Source organism: Microcebus murinus, chromosome 5 (assembly GCF_040939455.1).
Source record: "Microcebus murinus isolate Inina chromosome 5, M.murinus_Inina_mat1.0, whole genome shotgun sequence".
Lineage (NCBI taxonomy): Eukaryota > Metazoa > Chordata > Mammalia > Primates > Cheirogaleidae > Microcebus > Microcebus murinus.
Genome location: NC_134108.1, coordinates 39,148,089 through 39,172,876, shown reverse-complemented (window position 1 = coordinate 39,172,876; position 24,788 = coordinate 39,148,089). Strand labels below are relative to the sequence as shown.

The following is a 24,788-nucleotide window of genomic DNA, read 5'->3' as shown; positions in this document are numbered from 1 at the left end:
TTTTGCACACACATGCACATACACACAGAATATACAGAGACAGTATGTGGCCCACAAAGCCCAAAATATTTACTATCTGGCCCTTTACAGAAAAAGTTTGCCGATCCCTACCCTATACTAAATTCTTAGTGTATATATTCTTTGTATATGTGTGTGTGTGTATATATATATATATTTTTTTTAAAGTTTTAAATGAAGTAAGAATAACAACTAACAGCATGTGCTGAAGTTTGATGGGGAAAAATATCAAATGAGACTTAAGGTAAAAATAATACGGTAATATATCAAATGGTACAGGGCTTTTCAGTTTATAAAACTTTATTCACAAACCTCATCTCTGTGATCACAAAAATAAGTCCAGTATCACCAATATCAACACTCAGATTTTACAGATAATAAAACTACAACAACAAAGGTTAAGTGATATGCCTAAAAGATCACAGCTAGATGATTGTGGAACCAAAATTTAAACAAGGTCTAGTTCTGAATCCAGATCTGGATCATCAAGTATGTCTAGGATTTCAAATGCGAGAGAGAAATAAGGAAGCACTAAAGGCTAGGGGAATAGAAAAAGAAACTATTCATATGGGAAGAAGTACATACTGAAATCTAAAAGAAAAAAATAACTTCAAGACACATAAGATATAGACTAAAAGATATATAGCCAAGTATCTTAGAGAAGAACATGCCGAAATTCCAAGTTTGAATAATCCGTAGCATATAAATCTTACCATATCTCAACATATTCATTTCTCTCAATTGCACTTACCTTTCCTATTCTTCAGCTTTATAGGAAATAGTTTTCTGCCTTGTGTATAGACCAATAATCTTCCTAAAAGGCACACTGAATGAATGAAATAAATGTATTGTAATTCTTGTCCTAAGTAGTAGAAAGTTCTCTGGTTGTTTCCTTAAAAAAGAAGCAAACAAGAACATTTATTTTAATGACATCATATTTTACAGTACCTGTCTTTATTCCATTTGAAACATTAAACAAGTTTGTAGTCTATAATGGAGACACTGTTGGTGTAAATTTTCAAAAACTATTTTCCTTATTGTTTCCTAAGATTTTTCACACTAAATCTCTGAAGAAAAGTAGCCATCATAAAATTTGGCAAACTTCAGAAAAGTAAAATATGCATTCCAAAATGGCCGGGTGCAGTGGCTCATACCTGTAATCCCAGCACTCTGGGAACCTGAGGTGGGAGTATGATTTAAGGCTAGAGGTTCAAGAACAGCCAGGGCAACATAGTAAGACCCTGTCTCCACACACCAAAAATAAAATAAATTAGCAGGGCATACTAGCACATGACTGTAGTCCTAACTACTAGGGAAGGTGAAGCTGGAGGATTCCTTGGGCCCAGGAGTTTGAGGTTACAGTAAGCTATGATCATGCCACTACACTCCAGTCTGACCTACAGAGCGAGATCCTGTCTCTAAAAAAAAAATTACAATAAATTATAAAGAACAAATATTGTTTTAGATTTTCTAATAAAAAGCCATTCTCACAGGGGTAAGGTGATACCTCATTGTGGTTCTAATTTGCATTTTCCTGATGATTAGTGAAATTGAGTTTTTCATATGCTTATCGGCCATTAGTCTATCTTCTTTTGAGAAGCTTCTATTCATGTCTTTTGCTCACTTTTTATTGGGGTTGATTTTTTTTTCTTGCTGATTTGCTTGAGTTCCTTCTAGATTCTGGTTATTAGCCCTTTATCGGATGTATAGCTTGCCTGTATTTTCTTCCATTTTGTAGGATGTCCATTTGCTCTGTTAATTATTTCCTTGGCTGTGCAGAAGCTTTCTAATTTAATTAAGTCCCATTTATTTATTGTTGTTGTTGCTGTGATTGCCATTGGGGTCGTCTTCATAATTTTTTCCCTAACCTAGTAAGAGTTTTTCCGACATTTTCTTCTCGAGTACTTATGGTTTCATGCCTTACATTTAAGTTCTTTATCCATCTTCAATTAATTTTTGTGAATGGTGAGAGATATGGATCCTGTTTCATTCTTCTGCATGTGGCTATCCCAATTTTCCCAGCACCATTTATTGAATAGGGATTATTTTCCCCAGTGTATATTGTTGTCATCTTTGTCAAATATCAGTTAGCTATATGAGGGTGGTTTTATATCTGGGTTTTCTGTTCTGCTCCATTAGTGTATTTCTCTATTTTTGTGCCAATGTCATGCTGTTTGGTTATTATATAGTCTTGTAGTATAGTTTGAAGTCTGGTAACGTGATGCCTCCCGATTTGTTCCTTTTGCTTAAGATTGCCGTGGCTATTTGGTCTGTTTTCTGGTTCCAAAAGAAGCATAGAATTATTTTTTCTAGATTTGTGAAATAAGACATTGGAATTTTGATAGGGATTGCACAGTGTGTCTGTAAATCACTTTGGGTAGTACAGACATTTTAACAAAGTTGATTCTGTTGATCCATGAGCACAATACATTTTTTTCCATTTCTGTCATCTGCAGTGTCTTTCCTCACTGTTTCCTGGTTCTCTTTTTAGAGATCTTACATCTCTTTAACCTCTTTGGTTAAGTATATTCCTAGGCATTTTATTTTCTTTGTAGAAATTCTGAATGGTGTTGAGTCTTTGATTTGACTTTCAGCCCCACTGGTATTGGTGTATAGGAATGCTACTGATTTGAGTACACTGATTTTGTAACCTGAGACTTTGTCGAATTTATCAATAGATAATTGATAAATTATCTGCACACAGAGAGAAAGGAACGCTTATATACTATTGGTGGGACTGCAAATTATACAACCTCTATGGAAAACAGTATAGAGATTCTTCAAGGAACTAAAATTAGACCTACGATTTGATACAGCAATCCTACTACTGGGTGTCTACCCAAAGGAAAAGTCATTTTATCAAAAAGACACCTGCATTCGAATGTTTATTGCAACACAATTCACAATTGCAATGATGTGCAATCAACCCAAATGCCCATCAATTCATGAGTGGATTAACAAAATGTGGTATATATATACCAAGGAATACTATTCAGCCATGAAGAAGGATGACTTAACTCCTTTTGCAGCAATTTGGTTTTATTTTTTAATTTTCTTTTTTTTTTTTAATTTCAGCATCTTATGGGGGTACAAATGTTTAAGTTACATATATTGCCTTTGCTTCACCTTTTGCACTAATTTGGATGGAACTGGAGACCATTATCCTAAGTGAAGTATCTAAAGCAGGAATCCCCAACCTATGGTGAGTTGTATAATTATTTCATTATATACTACAATGTAATAATAATAGATATAAAGTGCACAATAAATGTAATGCACTTGAGTCATCCCAAAACCATCCCCCTGCCCAACCCCAGTCCATGAAAAAACTGTCTTCTATGAAAATGGTCTCTTGTACCAAAAAGATTGGGGACCGCTGATCTAAAGAATGGAAAAAGAAACACCACATATACTACTAAATCACAACTAACTGATGAACACACATGTGCACAGAGGGAATTAAAATTCAATGGAATTCAAGCAGGGAGTTGGGGGGAAGGGATGTACCTAACAGGTACAATAAACACTATATGGGTACTCGGTGACAGGCACACTTTTAATCAAGCATTAGAAATGTGATCCATGTAAACAAAAACATTTGTACCCCATAATACTTTGAAATAAAAATAAAATATTATCACAAAAAAGAATGGTTAAATAAATGTAATAAATTAGTTGTCATTTACTGAATGCCTATTTAAAGAGAACACTGTATAAAATGTATACACAATAGAGAAAGAAGAGAAAAACTGATCAAAGAAAGGTTCTTTAAGGAATATGTCTATTAATTATATACATGAACTGCACAGAAACTACCATAAGACTGCCAAAGTTATCATCTGTCAAATATGGACTTCAAAAGTTAAAGGAGAGAGAAAAATCAATAGAAAATATTAATGTTTAATTCTGCAATTAAAAGCCAATCCTACAAAAGATCATATTTAGAACCATGTATCCAAATAAAAATCTAAACTACAGACAAATTCCAACACATATTCTTCATTCACTCATTCACCCGTGTAATTTAAGGTCTATTGAGTACCTATTTTATAAAAGATCCTAAAAACTGCTATCAAAAACCAATAACTGGGTCTCCAATTCCAGAGTATGGCAAATAGCCTGGTATGAACAAAGCCTGGGAGGATGAGTGAGAGAGATAAAAGGCTAGAAGGCACAGATTATGGAAGACTTCGCCTCAGAAGAAATTTAGACTTTATTATAGACGTAATTGGGACGATATTACAGGGTTTTAAGCACAAAAGTAACAATCAAATATACTTTGTTGAAAACTGACTCTGATGGCAGTGTAAAAGTGGATGAAAGAAGGTCAAAGTTTGAAATAAGAAGGCCTATTAAGAAAATCATGAACAAAAACATTAGCATAATCAATAGAGCCCTGACTTCAGCATTGTACAATGTATCCATGTAACAAAAACATCTGTACCCCTTAATATTTTGAAATAAAATTTAAAAAATAGGAATAGAGAAGGGGAGACAGACAAGACCTCCTGTGCAGCCTCCGGCTCTAGGTGCAACCAATTCCAGGTTGAAGGAGGCAGAAGGGCTCAGCTGCCACCTGTTGGAGACAATGTTTCTATAAAGGAGAGGAGAAGAGATGGTATGAGAATGTCAGCCCTCAACTGAGAGCCATTTGTATGGAGGGCTAGCCTCCATTCCGGCTGAATGAGTACATTTCCACTTGATTTAACCAAAGCACAACTCCAGATTCAAGGCAAGATGAATGATGTAAACTTTAAAGAAATTAAAGAAATGTTGCATGCATTAGTGAGGATAGGCAGAGAAGAAGGGCTGAAATCCCTATATTCAGGGATTGTCCCTGACATATTACACCAGAAGTCCTAAGACACCATCAAGATAGGCACTTACTAGTCCCTGAAGTGATCATTTGTTGAATGCCTAGAAGATCAAATCTTACCAATGTATGTCATATGTTGAATTTTCTCTGAAGTCATATCTTCAACCGTTACTAATCCAACTGATGTTTTGAAAATACAGATACAAGCACAAAGCAACACCATTCAAAGAGGAATGATAGACAACTTCATTTACCAACAAGAGGGGACAAGAGTACTGTGGAAGGGTGTATCCTCCATTGCTCAGAGGTCTGCTACTATTGACGTGGAGCTACCAGTCTATGTCATCACCAAGTATCCGACTGTCTTGGGCCTAATGGGAGACACTGTACATACCCACTCCTTTCAAGTGTCACCTGTGGTCTGGTGGGTGCCCTGATCTCAAACCCTGTCAGTGTTATGAGAACACACAGATGAATGAGAGAGTCCTTCGAGTTGACAAATGCTCTGAATACACAGATACCCTGGATTGCTTGTTGTAAACATGGAAGAATAAAGGGACTTTTGCTCTATATAAAGGGTTTAGGCCAAATTAATTGAGATTTGATTCTTGGAATATCATTTCCTTTGTGACATATGAGCAGTTGAAGAAATTGGATTTGTGACAAGTCAAGGCTGTATGAGACATTCCTCTGAAAATGCTAACTTCCAAAACAGTAAAACTTCCTGTATTCATTCTGGTTCTCACTGCTTGGCTCATCACAGATTCTGGCTTGTGAATGACAGATAAAGATTGGGTTTGTTCAAATTGCTGTGTGTTGGCATCAGATGCTCTTCATCAAACATTCAATCAACAGCATAAACTGTAACATCCAAACACTAGTCTTTACCACTGAAGTGCCTTTCAGCATCAAAGATAATATATGAAATGCATGTTTCTTGCTAAAAATAACTTGTAAGAATATCAGGAACTATATACTTTTTCTTCAAGGAGAGCAGCCCTAATGCATCTCAGCTCATAGCTGAGAGTATCAGACTACTCTAAAGAAACTCATTGGAACAGTGGAATAGAGCCTCCAAGAAGATATTATTCCTGAAATTTTAGGAGCTTTTGCTTCTTATCAACTGAAGAAATTTCACATGTGGAGACCTGCACTTTTCAATCCCAGGTATAAACAGGGCAGGAAATAGATCTTGGAATATTGCACTCCTTTATAATTTCCTATTTTGGTAGGATCTTTCACTTATTATAAATGATTTTAAGACTTTGTAGACTTGACCTTTGTGAGGAATTGTTAAAATGTATTAATATCTAAATTTATGGTAGTGTTATGTTTTGGCTTTGAACATTGCAAGGTCTGTATTGGTGGGAGGTATTTTTAAGTAGCTTGGGTTCTGTATTAGGTCATGCTAGTAATTAGCTCTATGATTTACTAGTTCCTAGTCTATAAAATGATGATAATAACATCTATTAATATAGAGGGTGAAATGAAGAAAGAATAGTAGCTGCTGCTACTTGACCTGAAAGATAAGTGTGTTTACATTATGCTATCATACAGCTATAATTTCTCAAACAGTCTGTGTCAGTGGGTGTGGTGGCTTATTCCTGTAATCCAAGCATTTTGAAAGTCCCAGGCAAGAGGATCACTTGAGGCCAGGAGTTTGAGGCCAGCCTGGGCAACATAGCAAGACCACATCTCTAAAAAAAAAATGAAAAAAAAAAAAAAATAGCCAGGTGTGGTGGCACGCAATTGTAGTCCTAGCTACTTGGGAGGCTGAGGCAGAAGAATTGCCTGCACCCAGCTGCACCCAGGAGTTTGAGGCAACACTACTCATGCCACTACACTCTAGTCTGGGTGACAGAGCAAGACCTTATCTCTAATATAAACAAAAAAAAGTAAATTAAATCAATATGCCTTAGCCAGGTACACATGGATAGTGAAAGAATGAGTGAACATAAGAAAACTTAAGTTTATAACTCAAAATTCCTGTGTTCAGGGTGAGCTTTTTTCCTCTACTTAAATAATTATTTTAAAAAAAGAAAAAAAAGTTTTAAAAATAGAGGGAATAGTGATTTCAGTACTTGATACTTTAATTTTGAAGTCCCCATGTAACATGGTTAGAGACATTAAGTAATATGAGTGCATGGGTCTCAGATTCAGGAAAGAGGTGTGGTCTTAATTATTTCAGTCACCATTTACATATAAATATATAATATTTGAAACCATGAAAGTGAATGGGCTCTCCCAAGAGAACAGGTACACTAAGGTGAGAACAGAACAAAGGTTAAAACCTTTGTGAGTACAAACATAGAAGAACAGAGCCTTTTAAGTGACCAAGAAAAACATATTAGATAAGAATGAGGAAATCCAAGCAAGAATGGTACCATAAAAGAAGAGGAAAGAATCAACAGAAGCAAATGCTATAAAATGAGGACAAGAAAAAGCAGAAACTGGTAAGGGAGGGTCCCAGGGAAAGAAAAATAGAAGCTTCATTTCCATGGTTGAAAAGTGAATATAAGATAAAGAAATGGGGCCTGAGAGTACACAGACTACTTAAAAGAGTCCTTCTCTGAAGGGAAACAGAGAGGTAAGGCACGTATGGAACATGTAACTTGCTCTATTTTTTAATATGAAAGACACATGAGAAGGTTGAAGGGGGCAGGGGAAAGTAGCAATAGATTACTAAGACATAATAACAAGTGAAGCAATGTTCTGGTTCTTTAAAAAAAAAAAAAAGGTCCAAGAGACCAATCTGGCACAGGCTACTCCTTCACTGTAGCCTAGAGAGAGGGGATATTGATAAGGGCATATAAATATGTATTTAAATACATGAAGCAGGACATCTAGGGAGCTCCTATCTAGAAATTCCCCTTTTTCTTAGTGAAACAGGAAGCAAGGGCTCTTCCCAACAGAAGTGGGCAGGGGAAAAGCAGGAGGCTTGATAAGACTAGCAAAGGCTTATAATAACTGTTATGGAACATCAAAGAAAGAATATCTAAGAGGATTCCAAAGTATCACAAAGAGAGCAGCTGAGGTTAGAAAATACATATTTCCAGTATCAAACTATGGCATAAATTCTCTCTTTTCAAGTTCCTAAGTACCAGAGATAAAGGACTGAGACTTAATCTAAAGTTGGGGAACTGTAGGCAGAAAACCAAAAGAGAAAAGAACAAGAATGTTTAAAGACATGGCAAAAGAATACAGTGAAACACTCTAAGGTCTTCATTAGACAGGGAAGAAAGCAAAACCACAAAGGGCCGAGAGAATGGTAGAAGAAAGAGATCCAGATATAACATTTTAATATTAAGAAGTTAGAAAAATCTATAAATTTGTAAATGAGATAACCCATAAACTGATATATCCTTCTCCTGAAGAATAAATTCTTACTTCTATACTTTCTACTCCACTACAATACACTAGCTTTTGAAACCTGTTAATCATTGGTCTTTGACTATTACCCTTGTTTTGAGTTAAAGAATTTACCCAGGGATAAATAAAATTATAAGATATCTTCATTCCCTCAAAGGAACATACTATTTGCTTAGGGAAAAAAAAAAACATAAAAATAACTGTACCATAAAAGACATCAAATTCACATGGAAAGTTGTGTGATATGAGCAAAAAAGCAAGAAAAAATTCAGAATAGGCAGGGAAGCCTTCCTGAAAATTTTTAAAAGTTTCTTTTTTCATAATAAATAAGACTTCTATTAGTGCTAGGGGATTATGGATAGAGCAATAGGAGTAGAAATAAAGTTGTATAGGCATTGGTATGCAAAAGAATCTGAGTAAGAGAAGATTAACTTTAGGAAATTCCTGGAGAAGAGATTGGATAAAGAAATTAGTGCTAGATTATGAAGCATCTAGGATATTTTAGCTCAGACTGAGGATAAGCAGAGAGGAATCACAGGGTAGCATGGAGTGTGCAATAATAAAAACAATATTTTATGGAACTTTTCCTCCCACTCATGTATACATGTGCCTGATTAAATGACTCATGCATTAGCACAGGGAAAAGAAAAGACTGTAAATTATTGCAGTGTAACAGATTAGGACATATGCCCCATATACTGATTCTTACTACATGAAATTCATAAATTGAAGAACTGCATATAGTAAGAATCAGTACGACTGTACCCTAATTTCAAATGTAGATGCTATAAGAAATCATGATTATAGTGTATCTTTTAAATTTATAAAAAATATTTTACATCATTAGCAAAAGTGACCTAATTCACCATACTAACAACCATTTAAGAATAGTTATTACTAATCTATTTTTATTAGTAAAATTTACCATTTTTAAAAATATATAATTTAGGAAATAGTACTTACTACAATGCTTTGAGTGTCCCAAAGCTTCCTCAGCTTTCATGGTCTCACACAGTTCAAAGTACTGAACACACTGCTGAATTGCTGTAGTTATCTGATAAAATAATAATAACTTATTAATTCCACAACTTTGTAGCCTACCTACAAGTCTAAGTATTAAAAGAAATTAGTCAAGCCTGTAAAAATGACTTGAGGAAATATTTAAGAAAAATATTTAGTATGGTACTTTTCCAGACTTAAAGCTCAGTCTCCTCAATTACACTTTAAGGCATCATTCTAGGGAGCACTGTAAAAACATTTGTGGACTAACAAATATAATATCGTTATAATGTTGGTGTCGATGGACAGAAATAAACACATACTTCACATTTTATAGTGAAAGATGCAAAAACTGTTGCTTTGACTTTAAAAACTCTTTGCCCAGTTCCCTTGACTTGGAGTCTCCTCATTTCACCTAGCCAGCAAAATATCAAGTGGATCAGGCCTTCATTTTCATCTCAAATACCAGAATTGCTGAAACCGACAAAGGAAAACCTCATATTTCAAAGAACAGAGTTATAATAAAAAGTGATCTCCAATTTCTGCTGTACCCCAGGATTCTCCTATGAGTCTCCATTCTAACTCCTCCTCCCACTGTCTACAAGCAGAGATTTCAAAACTTCTCCCATTCCTTAGCAGCCACCTACCTGTAGAAGCTTTCTTATCTCCTAATTCCTAAACAAAACAGAAGCCACCAGTGAGATAAGTTCTGATAACTGTTAGATTTTATAATAAGGAAGATATTGGTGACCTTGAAAAGATCAGTTTTAGGGGAGTTCAGGGAATAAAGCCAGACTGTAATAAATAAAGGAAAAGGAACTGAAAAAGTAAAGGTAACTAATACAATTTTTTGTTTTCCGGAAGAGTGGCTGTGAAAAAAAAGAAAAACAAAATAGAGCAACAATTGGGTCTTAGAGTCATGACTGAACTCTTTTTTCAGGCTAGAAGGATATGGGCACACTTAAAGGTTATTGGGGAGAAGCCAGGAGAGAGGAAGAGTTTGACTATATAGGAGAGAATGGGGACAGTTCATATAAAAAAGTATCCAAGAGGAACAGGCAGGACCCAACTGGAAGGAAGGATCAAGCTTTAGACAGGAAAAAAATGAAGGTTATGTGAACAGAGGAAAGTTCATAATTGTGGCATCAAGGAATCAATGGATTTCCTCATCTCGTTCATTCTTATGGCCTCAATTGTATGCAAGAAACAATTTAATATGATAGGACTTCTATCTTCAGAACGGCCTGTTTATAAGGTTGGATTTTGATAGTATCTAGGAACTTTAACTTCAGGAGGGTTCCCACCATTCTGAGGACTGATAAGAGGGGCTACATTGTACCTAAACTGTTTGTACAAATATGTGGTTTGTGATGAACACTTGCTTTCCTTCTAGGAATGTGGGATCCTGATATGTGCTAGGCAGATCAGTCCCCACATGATCAGTCCCCTACCACCCCCAAAAAACCCAGGCACTGGGTCTCTAATGAGTTTCCCTGGTTTATAACATTTCACACAAGTGGCACAGTTCTACACTGAAGGAATTAGGAATGTCCTATGTGATTCCAGTGGAAAAATGATTCTATAAGCATGTACTTTCAGATTCTCCAGACTTTGCCCAATGTACTTTTCCTCTTTGCTTATTTTGCTTTGCATCATTTCACTGTAATGAACAATAGTAGGGAACATGATTATATGCTCAATCCCATGAGTCCTCCCAGCAAATCATCAAATCTAAGGGTTTCTTGGGGAATCCCTGCCTTTCCCATATTTTTATGTCTTGTCTAAATCAAACCCATTGAGATCCAAGCCTCCTAGAGATCTGTATTCCAAATTCGATATGACCAAATCTACAAATCATTTTTCCCAGCAAAATGTTTCCTCCTACTGTGTTACTTACCTCAGTGAATGACACTAATTGTCTAAGTAAGGGCTCACCTCAACCCGGCCCTCATTCAAAAGCCAAGTCCTTTATTTTTTTTTATTAATTTTATTTTAGTTTATCATATTATGGGGGTACAAATATTGTTAGGGTTACATATATTGCTCCTGCCATTCCTCCCCCCACCCCCTGCCTTACCAAAACATCAAGCATGTCCTACCCCCAGGTGGTGTGCATCGCACCTATTTTGTAAGTATAAATTCTTCCCCTCCTCCCCACTCCCATCTGCCCACCACCCGATAAAAGTTTGTGATTTTTTTTTCTTTTTTTGACCTTTGAGTTACATTGTATATCTTTGCCTTTCCCTAGGAAGGGTTAGAGGTATTCCCTCCCCCCCACACACAATGCTTGTCACAATCCTAAAATGTGTATCTCCCCCTCCCCCAAACCCTGGTGGGCACTATCACTATTTGAGCACCATAGTTTTATCAGTCAGTACCAATTTGATGGCAAGTAGATGTGGAGCCCATTTTCTTGATCTTGTGTCACCTCACTTAAGCCAAGTCCTTTAAATCCCACCTCCTAAACAGAATATTCCTGAGTCTATCCATTTATCCAAATTATCACTGTCATATCCTTAATTCATGTTTACATAATCTTTTGCTTGGCCTACTGCACAGTCTTTTAACTATCTTTTTGCTTCAATACTTCTCTCCCATCTTCATCAAGCACGTTCAATCCATTTTCCCACAAAATACAAAACAATAACAAAAAAAAGTGGCTTACAATGAATTGCCACTATGGGGAACTTTTGACATGACAAAATTAATAAAATAGTGCACTTAAGAGAAGCTCTAAAGAATGAAAGGAAAAAAATAAAATTAAAAAAACCACAATAATCACCTTCTTTAACTGAGAACTCAAAACAATGTCTCCAAAATACTCTCTTCTCAAAGACACTTCACTTCACTTCCATTCAAACTTTAAAGGTTCCACCCTCCTTGCACTCATCTTTACCCAGCTTTTTCTTCACTGTATCCTTACACTCCCTTCTATTCCTTCTACTCCTTCTCCTGGCTTCTTATATGTGCTAGCCTTTTTATGAGAAAAGGTAACAATCACAGAAAAAGGAACTATCTCAGGACAGGAACAATCACATTATGTAATATCCCTTCAAATTTCAGGAGCAAAAAGCTGATCTATAGTAGGTGAATCTAAACACTGGTCTAAAGAGTCAAGTTGAGGGTATAATGAATGATTTTACTAACTCGGGAAGACAGAAATTTGAAGTAAAATTCAGGATTGTATTTGATACTTATTTTCCTATACTATTTTCCAATACTATACAGTAAGATAGGAAAAACCAAGGAAGAATTTAAATAACCTAGCTATCAGGTCATTTTGTAAAATGACTTTCAGAGAGCAAGAAAAATGGCGCTACATAAAGCCATTTCAGAAGCCATTCCTTTAAAGGTAAGCTGGACAAGGAGTCAAATTGTTAAAAAAATAAATAAAAGGTTAAATATTTACACTATAGCCCAAAACATTTAACTAGTCATGACTTTGTAATGCCATGGAAATAAAGACTCTCTTGACTTCCTCAGGTATCTCTATAAAAATCTGACAGCACATACATAAATTATTTGATACCTTAATGCTACCTATTTAAAATGTCATATACATGAGAGACTAGAATTGTACAGTCAAATATAGTAGCCATTAACCACATGACTATTTAAATTTAAATAGTTTCTCAGTCACCCTAGTCACATTTCAAGTTTTTCCATAGTCACATGTGGCTAATGGCTACCCTGTTAGACAATGCAGAAATTCTGTCATTGAAGAAAATTCACTAGACAACACTAATGAGAAGTTAAAGGAAATGCATTTGCAGGTCATTCATGCTAAACATGCTGCCATGACTAAAGTTCTTATGCAAGAATCTCTTATTGACCAGAAAGACAAATCCATGGAGTGTTCCAAAGTTGACACCATAAATGCACAGAATTTGACCCTCCCTCCTGAAAAGGAAGTTGAAATAAATGGATCTTGCATCAATTTTTCCCAATGTTTCTTTTCAAAAGCGAGGTCAAGTTTACTTTAAAAAATAAATATACCATAAATAATCTTGTGATATTTGGCAAATTTTGAAAAGCTCTTTAGACAAAATGAGGGAATTTTTACATTTATTTATTTGTATATATTCATAGGGTACAAGTATAATTTTGCTACATGAATACATTGCATTGTAGTAAAGACAGAGCCATCAGTACATACATACATCACTCACATAATGCACAAAATGAGGTTTCAGTTGAAATCTCTAGAATGTTTGACCCATTACATACATGAAAAAATACTTGACTAAGTTGATAAAATATTAAAGTGATTTATAATAAAGTAGTCCCATCTGCAGGCTAAAAACTGATTAAGGTATAGTTGACTTTTCAAACAACAAATTTTGAAATTTAATCTATAAGAAACTATATTTCTATATTTGAAATACTTCCACTGGGGCCTCTGTGATAGCAACAGTGAGTTATTATCTGCGCATAAACCATGGGGAAAACACCATCCTGTTCTGTGGTTTTTCTTTCTTTATTCTAACAAGATCAGTCTATGCTCATATAGCAACAACAAATTTTCATTTAAAGTGGGAATGGAAGAGAAATGAGATGTCGAAAGACCTTATTTCAATTCATTTCTCTAAGAATTTTTAAGCACGCTTTTACCTCTACTAATATATTCTCATCCTATTACTCAATATCACTATTTCTGCTGCTTAATTCTCTTAATTCTCAAACACAAAACAATTACTGTTCTCCTTTTTTCACTTTATGCTCTACTGCACTTACCCAAAACCGACAATTCCAGGAATCTTTCCTTCACCTGACTTCTAAGCTCAAGGTTCATCCTAACTACATATACTATTATTGACCCAAAGTTATACAATTTTTAAGTATTTTAATAACTTTCATCTTTTTCATGCTGTCAATTATTATTTATTAGATGTGATTTCTTTTTAATTCCTTTCAGTACCCTTAGACGTTATTCTAATAATACATGTAGATAATTTAGGTAATATATTTTGCCGTACTAGTTTATATTTGGTATATCCAATTTTTACTAATGCAAAAACATTTATCATTCTGAAATTTTCTCAAGTAACTTTCACTCATAAACATGAGTATAGTTTATAGAAGTCATTTATAGAAGAATTATTTCTATATAGAAGAATTACTTCTATATTTTATATAAGTAATTACTTTATTAATAACTGATCTGAATCAAATTACATAATACTTAAAATACGGCTTCTCTCAAACTAGGCTTGTTATTTATAGCAGTTCAATTTACTAGGTACTTATATATTTCCTAATTGTTATCCTGACTACATTTTAAGTCTCTACTTTTATCCTTTTATGTTTCATACGATGGTAGTTTAGGTCACATAAAAGACAACTGCTTCATTATTCAATATTAATTATCACCACTCAACTTGGCATATTCAAGTTATTACATCATATCTTTTTGTGATATTATTTCTCAACATAAAAAGAGATGTATAGACTTACCAGAGACTTATATTTCTTTTCAAGAAGTCTTAGTACTGCAGTTCTGCTATAATATGCATGCTAAAATTAAGAAGAAAATGATATTTAACTTAATATTCAAGCTATGCCATTTAAATCTATTTTCCCTGTATTATTTCCAATAACATCATAAATCACACAATAACTTAGGTTTAAATTATTATAAATCAATGCCAAACAGGTTTTTCTATGTACACTTGGATTGGGGCTATAGCAATCACAAGAATACAAATAATATCGAAAAACTTACAAATCATTTAGTGACAAACCAGTAGAAAAAACAAACATTCTATCTATCAACTGTGTACATCTCCATGATAAGCTATTTTAAAATCACCACCAAAAAAGCATACTTGACTATTAGTGTATAATAGAACCTAAAAAAAAAAGATACCCAAGTGGTAAAAAAAAAAAAATCACAACTTATACTGAAGAGGATACTATACTGCCTGCATGTGCAGAAATCTGCCAAGGTTGAAATGCTCTGAAGGAACAGTATCCTAATCATTTTCTGCCAATCAGATTGAAAAATGATTCGAAGTGCCAAAAAAGTTTTAATTTCCTCCTTAGAATCTAATATAGATGGATTTAAAACATATAAATACACAGCATTGTACAAAAGCAAGAAAAACTATATATGTCATTTAGTTAAATTATGTAAGATAAAATTAGTTCAAAATATACTTTCTGCACTTTATTTAATAACGATAAAAATATTAAACAGAATACTACCCAGTTAAAAACTATCAACATTCTGAGAAGTTTTTTAATTAAACATTAATTATATGGCATTTTGGTTAACTAGAGGTTAATCAAAACCCTGCATCTTTTAGCCCTTGTAGTTTAAAATGCTTTCAAAAACTATCAATCCTTTTTTCAGCTTACTAAAGAAAAATATGTTGATGTACTACTAAATTATTTTTAATATTGATCTGAATGTTCCGAAAAGGAATCTCATAATTTATCCCTTAGAAAAGGTCAGCAAATTCCAGCCCTCAGACCAAATTCAGACTACCACCTGATTTCATAACTAAAATTTCACCGGAACACAGTCAAGCCCAATCATTTACATGTTCTCTATGGATGGTCTAGAGCTATAATAGTTGGGTTGAAAGCTGCAACAGAGACTATATAGCCTAAAATATTTACTGTCTGGCTCTTTATACAAATTTGCCAACCCCATCCTTAGACAAAAATAGTATAGGAGGATGTGATAAACTTTCATAAATATTAGAGCTTAAGGATCCGATTTTTAATAATTTTCTGCTTCATTCTCTTAAGAATCAACTACTAGCAATAAAAATGTTAAGTGAAAAGTTAATTACAAAGTTAGAATATGATTTCATTATTAAAAATAACCTAAACAGATAAATAAGTATATATAATAAATATATTAATATCTACATAAAACAAGATCTTAATAGTTATCCCTCTATTGCATAATTAGAAAAATTTAGTATTTGAGCTTTTACATATTTTAGTTTTTTCTAATAATGATATAATTTAAGAATCAGGAAAAAATTTTAAAGTGTCAGATGTGAAGAACAAAGGGTTCATGTTAATTTAATTAAATTCAGCAAACATTTATCAAACACATACTGTATAGGCCAGGTAAGGGTAAATACTGGAGACAGAATTGTGTTCTGCTTATTTTGGCATTTATCATACAGTTCAGATAGCAAAAGGCAAAAAGTGCCATCAGCTAGATAACATCCCAACTGTCCTGAGCAGTAAATTAATATGCCCCAGCTCTTCCCTCCTCCCCCCCTGCAACAAATATAGTACCTAGGTGCCTACTACACAGATTGAGGGAGAAAAAGATGAGAACACAAAAGCCAGCTGTGTTGCTACTACTGCTAAACACAGACCTGTCTTATTCAACAGACAGTGAAGGAGATAACAGTATAAAGATCTCTCTACTCTTAATACTAGCTTCAGTTCCAGGACAGTGGTGAGCTCCATAGGAAATTGCCAGATTTAGGCATTAAACACAGTTCCCCAAACTTCAGGTTCAGGAGGGAGGCAAATGAAGAAATACTTTCAAACATATCTCCTAATCAAAGAAAAATGAGTATTGAATCCTTATGATCTACCACATATGCCTAAAATTTTTGAAGCTTTTAAACTAAAAAAAAATAAATAAATAAGATTTGGATAGGTCATTCAGCTTATTAAATAGATTCAAATGAATTATCATTTAAAATTCTATTTGGTCTCTGCCACTTCCTAGATAAGCAATCTTGGGCAAGTTAACTTCTCTATGCCTCAATTATTACATAGAAAAAATGAGTTATTAATACCACCTACCTCATAAATTTGTAAAGAATTAAATGAGCTAACACCTGTAAAAGCAATTAGAACTTAGCACACATTAAACACTCAAACATTAGTTATTCTTTAAAATAATATAGCAATGCACTGAAAGGTATAAAACCATTCTATTTTTCCTTACCATCCACTTTTTGAACCACACAGCCTTGGTATCAACTAATGCAAAAAAGTAGATCGGATCTAAAATCTTTTGTGAGACATGATGGCTTTGATTATGTTTAACTGATAATAAGGACAAAGTACTCTCCACAATTTCTTCCATATACCTTAAAGTTTGGAGAAAAACATGATTTTAGAAGAAAGCAAATGCTATATATATATATAAATATATATATATATATATGATGTGCATTACGTTTATAGAATGATAAAGTAACATAATCTTCAGAAACAATTTTTTTTATATTTCAGTAAATGGCAAAGGTGGGATTTACACTCAATTTCTCTGCTTAAAAACTTATGTTCTGGCCGGACACAGTTGCTCACGGCTGTAATCCTATCACTCTGGGAAGCCGAGGCGGGCAGATTGTTCAAGGTCAGGAGTTCAAAACCAGCCTGAGCAAGAGCGAGACCCCATCTCTACTAAAAATAGAAAGAAATTAATTGGCCAACTAAAAATATATAGAAAAAAATTAGCCAGGCATGGTGGTGCAAGCCTGTAGTCCCAGCTACTTGGGAGACTGAGGCAGAAGGATTGCTTGAGCCCAGGAGTTTGAGGTTGCTGTGAGCTAGGCTGATGCCACAGCACTCTAGCCTGGGCAGCAAAGTAAGACTGTTTCAAAACAAAAACCAAAAAAACACTTATGTTCTTTCTCCTTCAACACTGGATCTCCAAATTTAACTTTCCTTTTTTGACTCACAGATGCTCTTACAACCTTATTAAAAATTTTAGAGCTGAAAGGAAAAAGCTTAAAGAACATTTAAGGAACCTGTCCAAAGCAGTAAAGACCAACCTAAGGCTACAACATCCTCTTTTACTTTGTTGTGATAATAGTATAAAACGGTACTTGTATAGAGCCATTCATTTAGCTAAGTATAAAACATGACAATCTTAAAAACAATTAAACTTTGTTAATCTTTTCCCAATAGTGTAAGTCAATTAAGATTGTCTATATTCTTTCATTTGGAAATGTTTGTGGTACAGCAACACTCCTTTGTTTTATGTTGCCCTAAGTTAGAGGACTTACTTCTCTGGGTGACGAATCCAGAAAGATGGAGCCTCTTTCTGATATTCATTTAGAAGACGAACCTACAAAGCAGTATAAAACAGTTCTCACAAAATTAGCGTTCTTAAATATAAAACTACTTTAAAAAAATAAAAGCATAGTCTCGCAAATGAATACCTTTTTAAGTAAGCGGATCACATTAGGATTAGTTATGTCTACACCAGCAGAAAGAGTAGGAATACGATTTTCTCTAGAAAGAAAGTATAACTCCAAATATTTTGCTGAAAAGAAAAGGTAAAAACACAAAAGTTTTATACCATTCACTTATAGTGCTTTCTGAAAAGCTATTTCTTTACCATTTTTCTTAAGTATATACAGAAAGAAAAAGCACTTAAAATTATTTAATAAACATACCTAAGCTTGTATAAATTTCCTTGGTCATGTGTAACGGTGAAAGTGTAAATGTCTGTGCATAGAATTTTAAAATCCGGTCCTAAGGAAATGAGACAGAAGATCTGCATATAAGATTCTTACTAGAGGAGATGAAATATTTTTCACATAGTAAAATCCCAGATAATAAAATAAACACTTAAAAATAAACCATTCAGAAACCTACACAGGAATGCTTATTTTAAAAAGGGCACATTCTTATGTTGGTCAGCAAAAAATAAAATCGACCAAAATCTGATAATAATAGGTACTGATATTGGCCAGGAGGGGGCAGAGGAGAGGTTTGATAGAAGGTACAACGTAAGGGAACTAGGCAGTACTAACTTTTTTAAAAAACACACACTTCCAAATTCAAGATTTGTCTTTTTAAATTGCTTACATGGGTAGTTGTAGTAATTAGACATTTAGGATTCTTTCTAATAATTTTTCCTATTCCCAAGAAAAATACACATATTTAAAAAAAATTACATTATTAAAACCCAAAGTGGAAACTATTACAAAGTAAATGAAACAAATGAAGTAACATGTAGTTAGAATACTGCCTGTCACTAGTAGATACTTTAAAAATGGTAGCTATTATCATCTTAATTATACCAACTTTAATATTGTCATAAGATATTAAATCCTGATATTAATCCTAATAGTGAAATCAAACTTTCCATTAAATTAAAACAAAATTGCCTTAAAGTTTCTAACTTGCAGAAAAAAATTCATAATCCTGCTTAAATCACTTAGCATAAACTGCTTACAAGAAATAGTTCCCCAAATGACTAAAGATATCTTCTAATAACCCCAAGAAATTCCTACTTGAACACAGGATATTAATTACTTAGGGAAGTCTATTTTTATAGCTGCAGCAATTGATAAATATCTGTCACACTTTTCAGCCACTATAGGCTTCACTCAGTTACATGTAAGAGTCCTTTAGTGCAGGAGAAGAAAGAGAATCAAACTCAAAAATAATTTGGATCAAGAACAAATTGAAAATGAAAAGAAATTCATGCCTTGTTTTCTACTTCAAAATGACTGATTCTATTACCATTTCTCCCCTATAACAATTGCTTCCAATTTTCCAATTTTACTAGCTTAATAAAACTGCCCTTTGCTGCATAATAATCTATAATGGCTAAATACTGACCCATTAAGAACATAGCTATTTTATAAAGTTATTAACATAATTTCTAAAATAAAAGAAATCTATTGAGCAACTAGGTTGTCTTTGTTATGTAAGGGGAAAAATACAGGAAAATTTACAATTGCATTTCTTGTTAGACAGCCTTGAAATATTAAAGGGGACCCTAAAATATCTTTTATCCCCTTTCCAGTTCTTGGATCACTGAGTTTGTACAGAAGTCTACAATACCCTCTGGTGTTAATAAGGTTGAACTGCATCCAACTATGAGAAACACCTTCTTCCCCTTGTTAAGAATAACAAATACTGTTTCTCAAACCATTTCTGTGTACCAGTATAATTATATCTTCCTTGATGATAGTGTGTGATTTTTAAACAGACAAATGTATTGGGATATCTTATATTTTTCCTATAACTATTTGTTTACTCTTGTCTTCTACTAAAATCTAAGTTCCATGAGGGCAAAGACTTTTTTTCTGTCTTGTTGCTGATATGTTCCCCACATCTAAACTAGAATGATGCACACTGTAAGTATTCAACACATACTTACAGAACAAAAATCAAAACGTAACTATTGTTCTAATGCCTAAAGTCTGTACAAAACACTATTTCAATTTTAAAGCAAAAATTTTTTCACTGACATCAATTAGGAAAAAAAGACTCTCAAAATCTTAAAAAAGCCGATTTCTATTTTAAATGTGATGCTTGGATACAGTTAGGTTTTTTTTTTCATTCACATCACAGACACTATCTATAGAATTATTTCCACTTGTTAATATAAGCTTAATTTTCATCATATAATAACTGTTCCTGAAAAGTAATATGCAAAGCAACTTTACAGAAATTATATTCAACTTCATAATTTTACAATTTTAGAAATTTTCTTTATTTGCTTTGATTCATCTCAAATTATTTTCTAAACTCTTAACTTTACAGTTTTCTAGCCTCTCTCATAAGCAGTTATCTCTAAATATTTAAATGTATGAGCAAAATCCTTATGAACCCTTTTGAATAAATCTTAATTCGTCATTTTTAAGTTCAAATGCCATGTATTATGAATTCTTTTAAAATATTTTTAACTCAAAAACTATGACAAAAATTTTGGATATCCCTTTATAAAATAAAACAAAATGCACGAGGTAACAGTATGTTATTTGGCAATGAAGTGTATTGACCATACTTTGAATCTAATAATGAAATAGTAATTCCTTTTAAAAAAATTCTGACAAGCCAAAAGGTAAAACTTAAGTTTTATAAATATTTGAGCTACTATTAAAAAATACTTTATTTCTAGAATATTTTATTTCTAGAATAGTTAGAAGACAGAAATTATTTTTAAAATTTATATAACCATTTCCTTACACTAAACACAGGATCAGGATCTGAAAGAGACACTGTCAGTTTTTCACAGAGAGTGGTCCAGTTTTCACAGTTCAGGACATCAGATGGAGGAGCTGAACATAACGTTTGCAAGGCTTCATATCTCACCTATAATTTTTTAACAAAGATTTTTATTAATACTCAGGCACTAGAATAATACAGGTTCTCCAAAACAATATTTAACAAACTATTGAAAGGCAGAGTCTGGATAACTGTTATAAGGAGCCATTTATCAGATGCCCTTTTATAAAACAACTCTTGAAAATTCATTTTTAAACTAAGTGCTGAACAGAGAAAAAAATAGGTTGCTGTTTTGTGTAAAGCAAAAATTAAAACACTAAATATAATAGGAGATCCTAGGTCTCATGTCTAAGTGGAATAGAAGGAAGGATGGTGGTTGAATCAGAATCATCAAGGCAATCAACATTTTCCAATGTCCTTGTCCTACAGACATTCCACATTCTAGTAGGCCCCCATAGGCAGTCCTATAGTTTGAGGGCTTTAATTTCCAGATATGACCCGGTGAAGCATTCCCATTTCAAGATATATGAACAATTCTCACAAAACAATTAGTTTGAACCCGCTTTTTCTGCTATATTTTCTGACCTTCTAACTACTGACGTAGAAGAAAAAAGTCATTCAGCAGTGGGATACAAAACTGAATTTCTGTACTTCTTAATCAGTCTCCTCAAAATCTAATCAGAATTCACTCAAAACAGTATGACTTGAGGGAAAGTAGTGAAGAATAGCTCTGCTCCAATGATTAATGGAGTAAAGCTGTTTCTTTTCCACTCAACTTCCTACAAGTGAATATCGGGTTTCCCCGAAAATAAGGCCTACCCATAAAATAAGCCCTAGCAGGATTTCTAAGCATTTGTGCAATATAAGCCCTAACCAGAAAATAAGACCTAGTGATGGGCGTGGCTATGCAGCGTATCTGCACAACCATGCATTTCCTCGCGGAGCAGTAAAGAAGCAGCCCTTCTCATCTGCCCCACGAGAGGTCTATTGCTCGACATGAAAGATTGGGCCCAATGGTTCTAAAGGAAATAGAGTGGCAAGAAATTCAGGATGCATTCGGGGTTTGGAGAGTTATGATGATGTTCCAGAAGACAACTTAACTATATTTGAATAAATGTAGATTGTTGTGCCATGCTTAAAAGAAATAACACATCCCCTGAAAATAAGCCCTACGGTGTCATCTTTAGGAAAAATAAATATAAGACTCTGTCTTATTTTGGGGGAAACACGGTATCACACTGATCCCAGCCTAGTCCTCAAAATCTGGCCATTTCCCAATTGAAAACTAGGGACTGAAAAGGTGAGGCATCAGAGGAGGCAACAGGAGCCAAGATCTCAACAACCACCTGACTCACACTCTGAATAAGGGTGCCAACCGTAACATGAAAACGATAGGATATATTTGAAAATGCCTGTATATTCATATGAAAGAGCTCCTAAAATATAACTTTGTGATAGGCAATGAGGGAACATGGGGAGAGTTTTAAAAATTATGAGTTCATTTACAATGTTAAGTACTTTTTCCTTCTCGTTTCATTTTTAGGACAAAATCCCATTACGAATTTACTACTTGCAGAAGCAGAATAAAGGTTTCTGAATAAGTATAGATTTCCAAATAATCCATTTAAACTGAAGACAATAGGATTTTTATCATATAAAGTCACATTTCATTTTAATAGCTTTTAAAACATGTTATAAACCCAGAAAATAAATCAGAAGGCAAAATGCTGAAAAGAAAAAAATATTCTTGCGATTTTTTAGAAAATTTCAGTGGGAAATTAAACTATTCATTTAATTTAAAATGAAAGTTTGAAAAAAATAATTTCAAAAATTGAGACCAAATGGTCTATCATATTTTCTATTTCAGACTGACTTTCAGATAAAATTAAGATTTCGTTAACAGTAATTTGTACAATATTTTAAAATATAAACAGACAAAATTCAATACAATTGCTCATTTAAAAATACTTTTCCTAATAAATGAACAAATTGTCAAAGCTGCTCATATGGGAGATATTGGTTAAAGGATACAAAATTTCAGTTAGATAGGTGGAATAAGTTGTTCTATTGTATAACCTGGTGACTATGTTAATAATAATGTATTGTATTCCTAAAAATTACTAAGAAAGTAGATTTTAAGTGTTCTCACCACAAAAATAATAAGCATATGAGGTAATACATATGTTAATTAGCTCAAGTCAGCCATTTCACACTGTATATATTTCAAAACAAATTGTACATAAATATATACAATTTTTATTCTATTAGAAATAATTTTGTTAAAGTTGCTCACATTTTCTAGAAGCAGAAAAAAAGAATTAAAAAAATCTTTTTTTCCTAAGAAAGCACTAAAACATTGCATAAAACGAACAATGAAGAAACAGTTTTAAGGACAATTGCTCATAACTTTATCCCTTGAAATTGAAGCTAGAAATAAAAATTTCCTCTTATAAACCATGACAATTCTCTAAGGAAAGCCTCCTTTACACTGTGACCTTTCATTTCAAGACTGAGTTTACCAGGGATCTCAGTCTAGGATTGCCCATAATAACAAAGGCTTAACCTCAAGAGAAACATCCCAGCTGCTACTGATTGCAATCCAATACATTATAAATATATGATAGCCAACTGAACTTGACAGCTATCCTTTTAACTTACCTCTTTAGGTTGCCCAGGATCCAACTGCTCTAAAATCAATTGTAATTTTCCTTGACAAAATTTGTAACTCTGTAACACAATTGACAGAGCATTCACTTATTTACAAGGCTTTTAGAAGTATTGCTATAAATTATTTCTAATATAATTCCAAGCACACAACATATTCTGGACAAGAGAAGATGATCTATTTTGATTTGGCAGTGCTTGGGATTTTTTTTCCCCAAGACTTTTAAATGGGAACTGAATATCCCAGTAAAACAGTTTACCTTCATGTATATGAAACTATTATTATTTGCTGAGCAATTGGAATGTGTAGAACATTATAAGACTCAAAAGACATAAAGCCAAAAAATTATGTACCCAGAAATATGAGATGAATGAAACAGAAAGATAAAACAAACAACAAAAACAATTTTACTTGTTTTTGTACCCTAGGTATAGCTACAGTGATGCTTCATCTTTTTTGATCCCTTTTTTTCCTGTACTTTTCCTTAGCATTCTTCATAGTTTTTTAGAGAAAACGTTCCAGAAGTAAAAACCTCCATCTAGAAAAAAAGTTTATAGTAGGTAGGCCAGAAGCTATTTTGGAAAAGAAAGGGTCTTTTTCCCCCACCAAAGGCAATTTAAATATGCATAACATCTAAAAAATCATCTAAAAATAACAAAGATTACAAAAATAGCTGCCATTTACTGAGTATCTACTGCGAAACAAGCCCTATACTATTTCAACTCACAATGACTCTGTGCAATTGAAAGACATGAAAACCAAAGAGGTTAAATAACTGCTTCAAGTTACATAGCTATCAGAATTCACATTCTCATCCATATTAGAGACCCTCTTCTCTTCACTATACTCTTCCCTGAGGTGTTCTCATCGAGTTCCTTGACTTTAGATATATCATGATAACACATAAATTTATTCAGTCACTTGATCTCTAGAGTTATATATCTAATTAACCTCTCAACATTCCATTTG

General features: G+C 33.5%; 1 protein-coding gene and 1 pseudogene across 1 annotated transcript in view; one reads left to right on the top strand and one right to left on the bottom strand.

The window, feature by feature from the left end:
• Positions 1-24,788, bottom strand: part of TBC1D32 (TBC1 domain family member 32) — a 208,319-nt gene that overhangs the window by 162,935 nt on the left and 20,596 nt on the right. Inside the window, exons 5-13 of the mRNA XM_012739115.3 lie at positions 23,813-23,881; positions 21,116-21,241; positions 18,586-18,664; positions 18,349-18,452; positions 18,193-18,254; positions 17,127-17,271; positions 14,657-14,716; positions 9,167-9,257; positions 770-910 (exon numbers count right to left, since the gene is read on the bottom strand). Of these exons, the coding sequence (XP_012594569.2) occupies positions 770-910; positions 9,167-9,257; positions 14,657-14,716; positions 17,127-17,271; positions 18,193-18,254; positions 18,349-18,452; positions 18,586-18,664; positions 21,116-21,241; positions 23,813-23,881 (877 nt within the window). The remainder of the gene's footprint in view (positions 1-769; positions 911-9,166; positions 9,258-14,656; positions 14,717-17,126; positions 17,272-18,192; positions 18,255-18,348; positions 18,453-18,585; positions 18,665-21,115; positions 21,242-23,812; positions 23,882-24,788) is intronic.
• On the top strand, positions 4,645-5,497 carry LOC105857011 (kidney mitochondrial carrier protein 1 pseudogene; annotated as a pseudogene).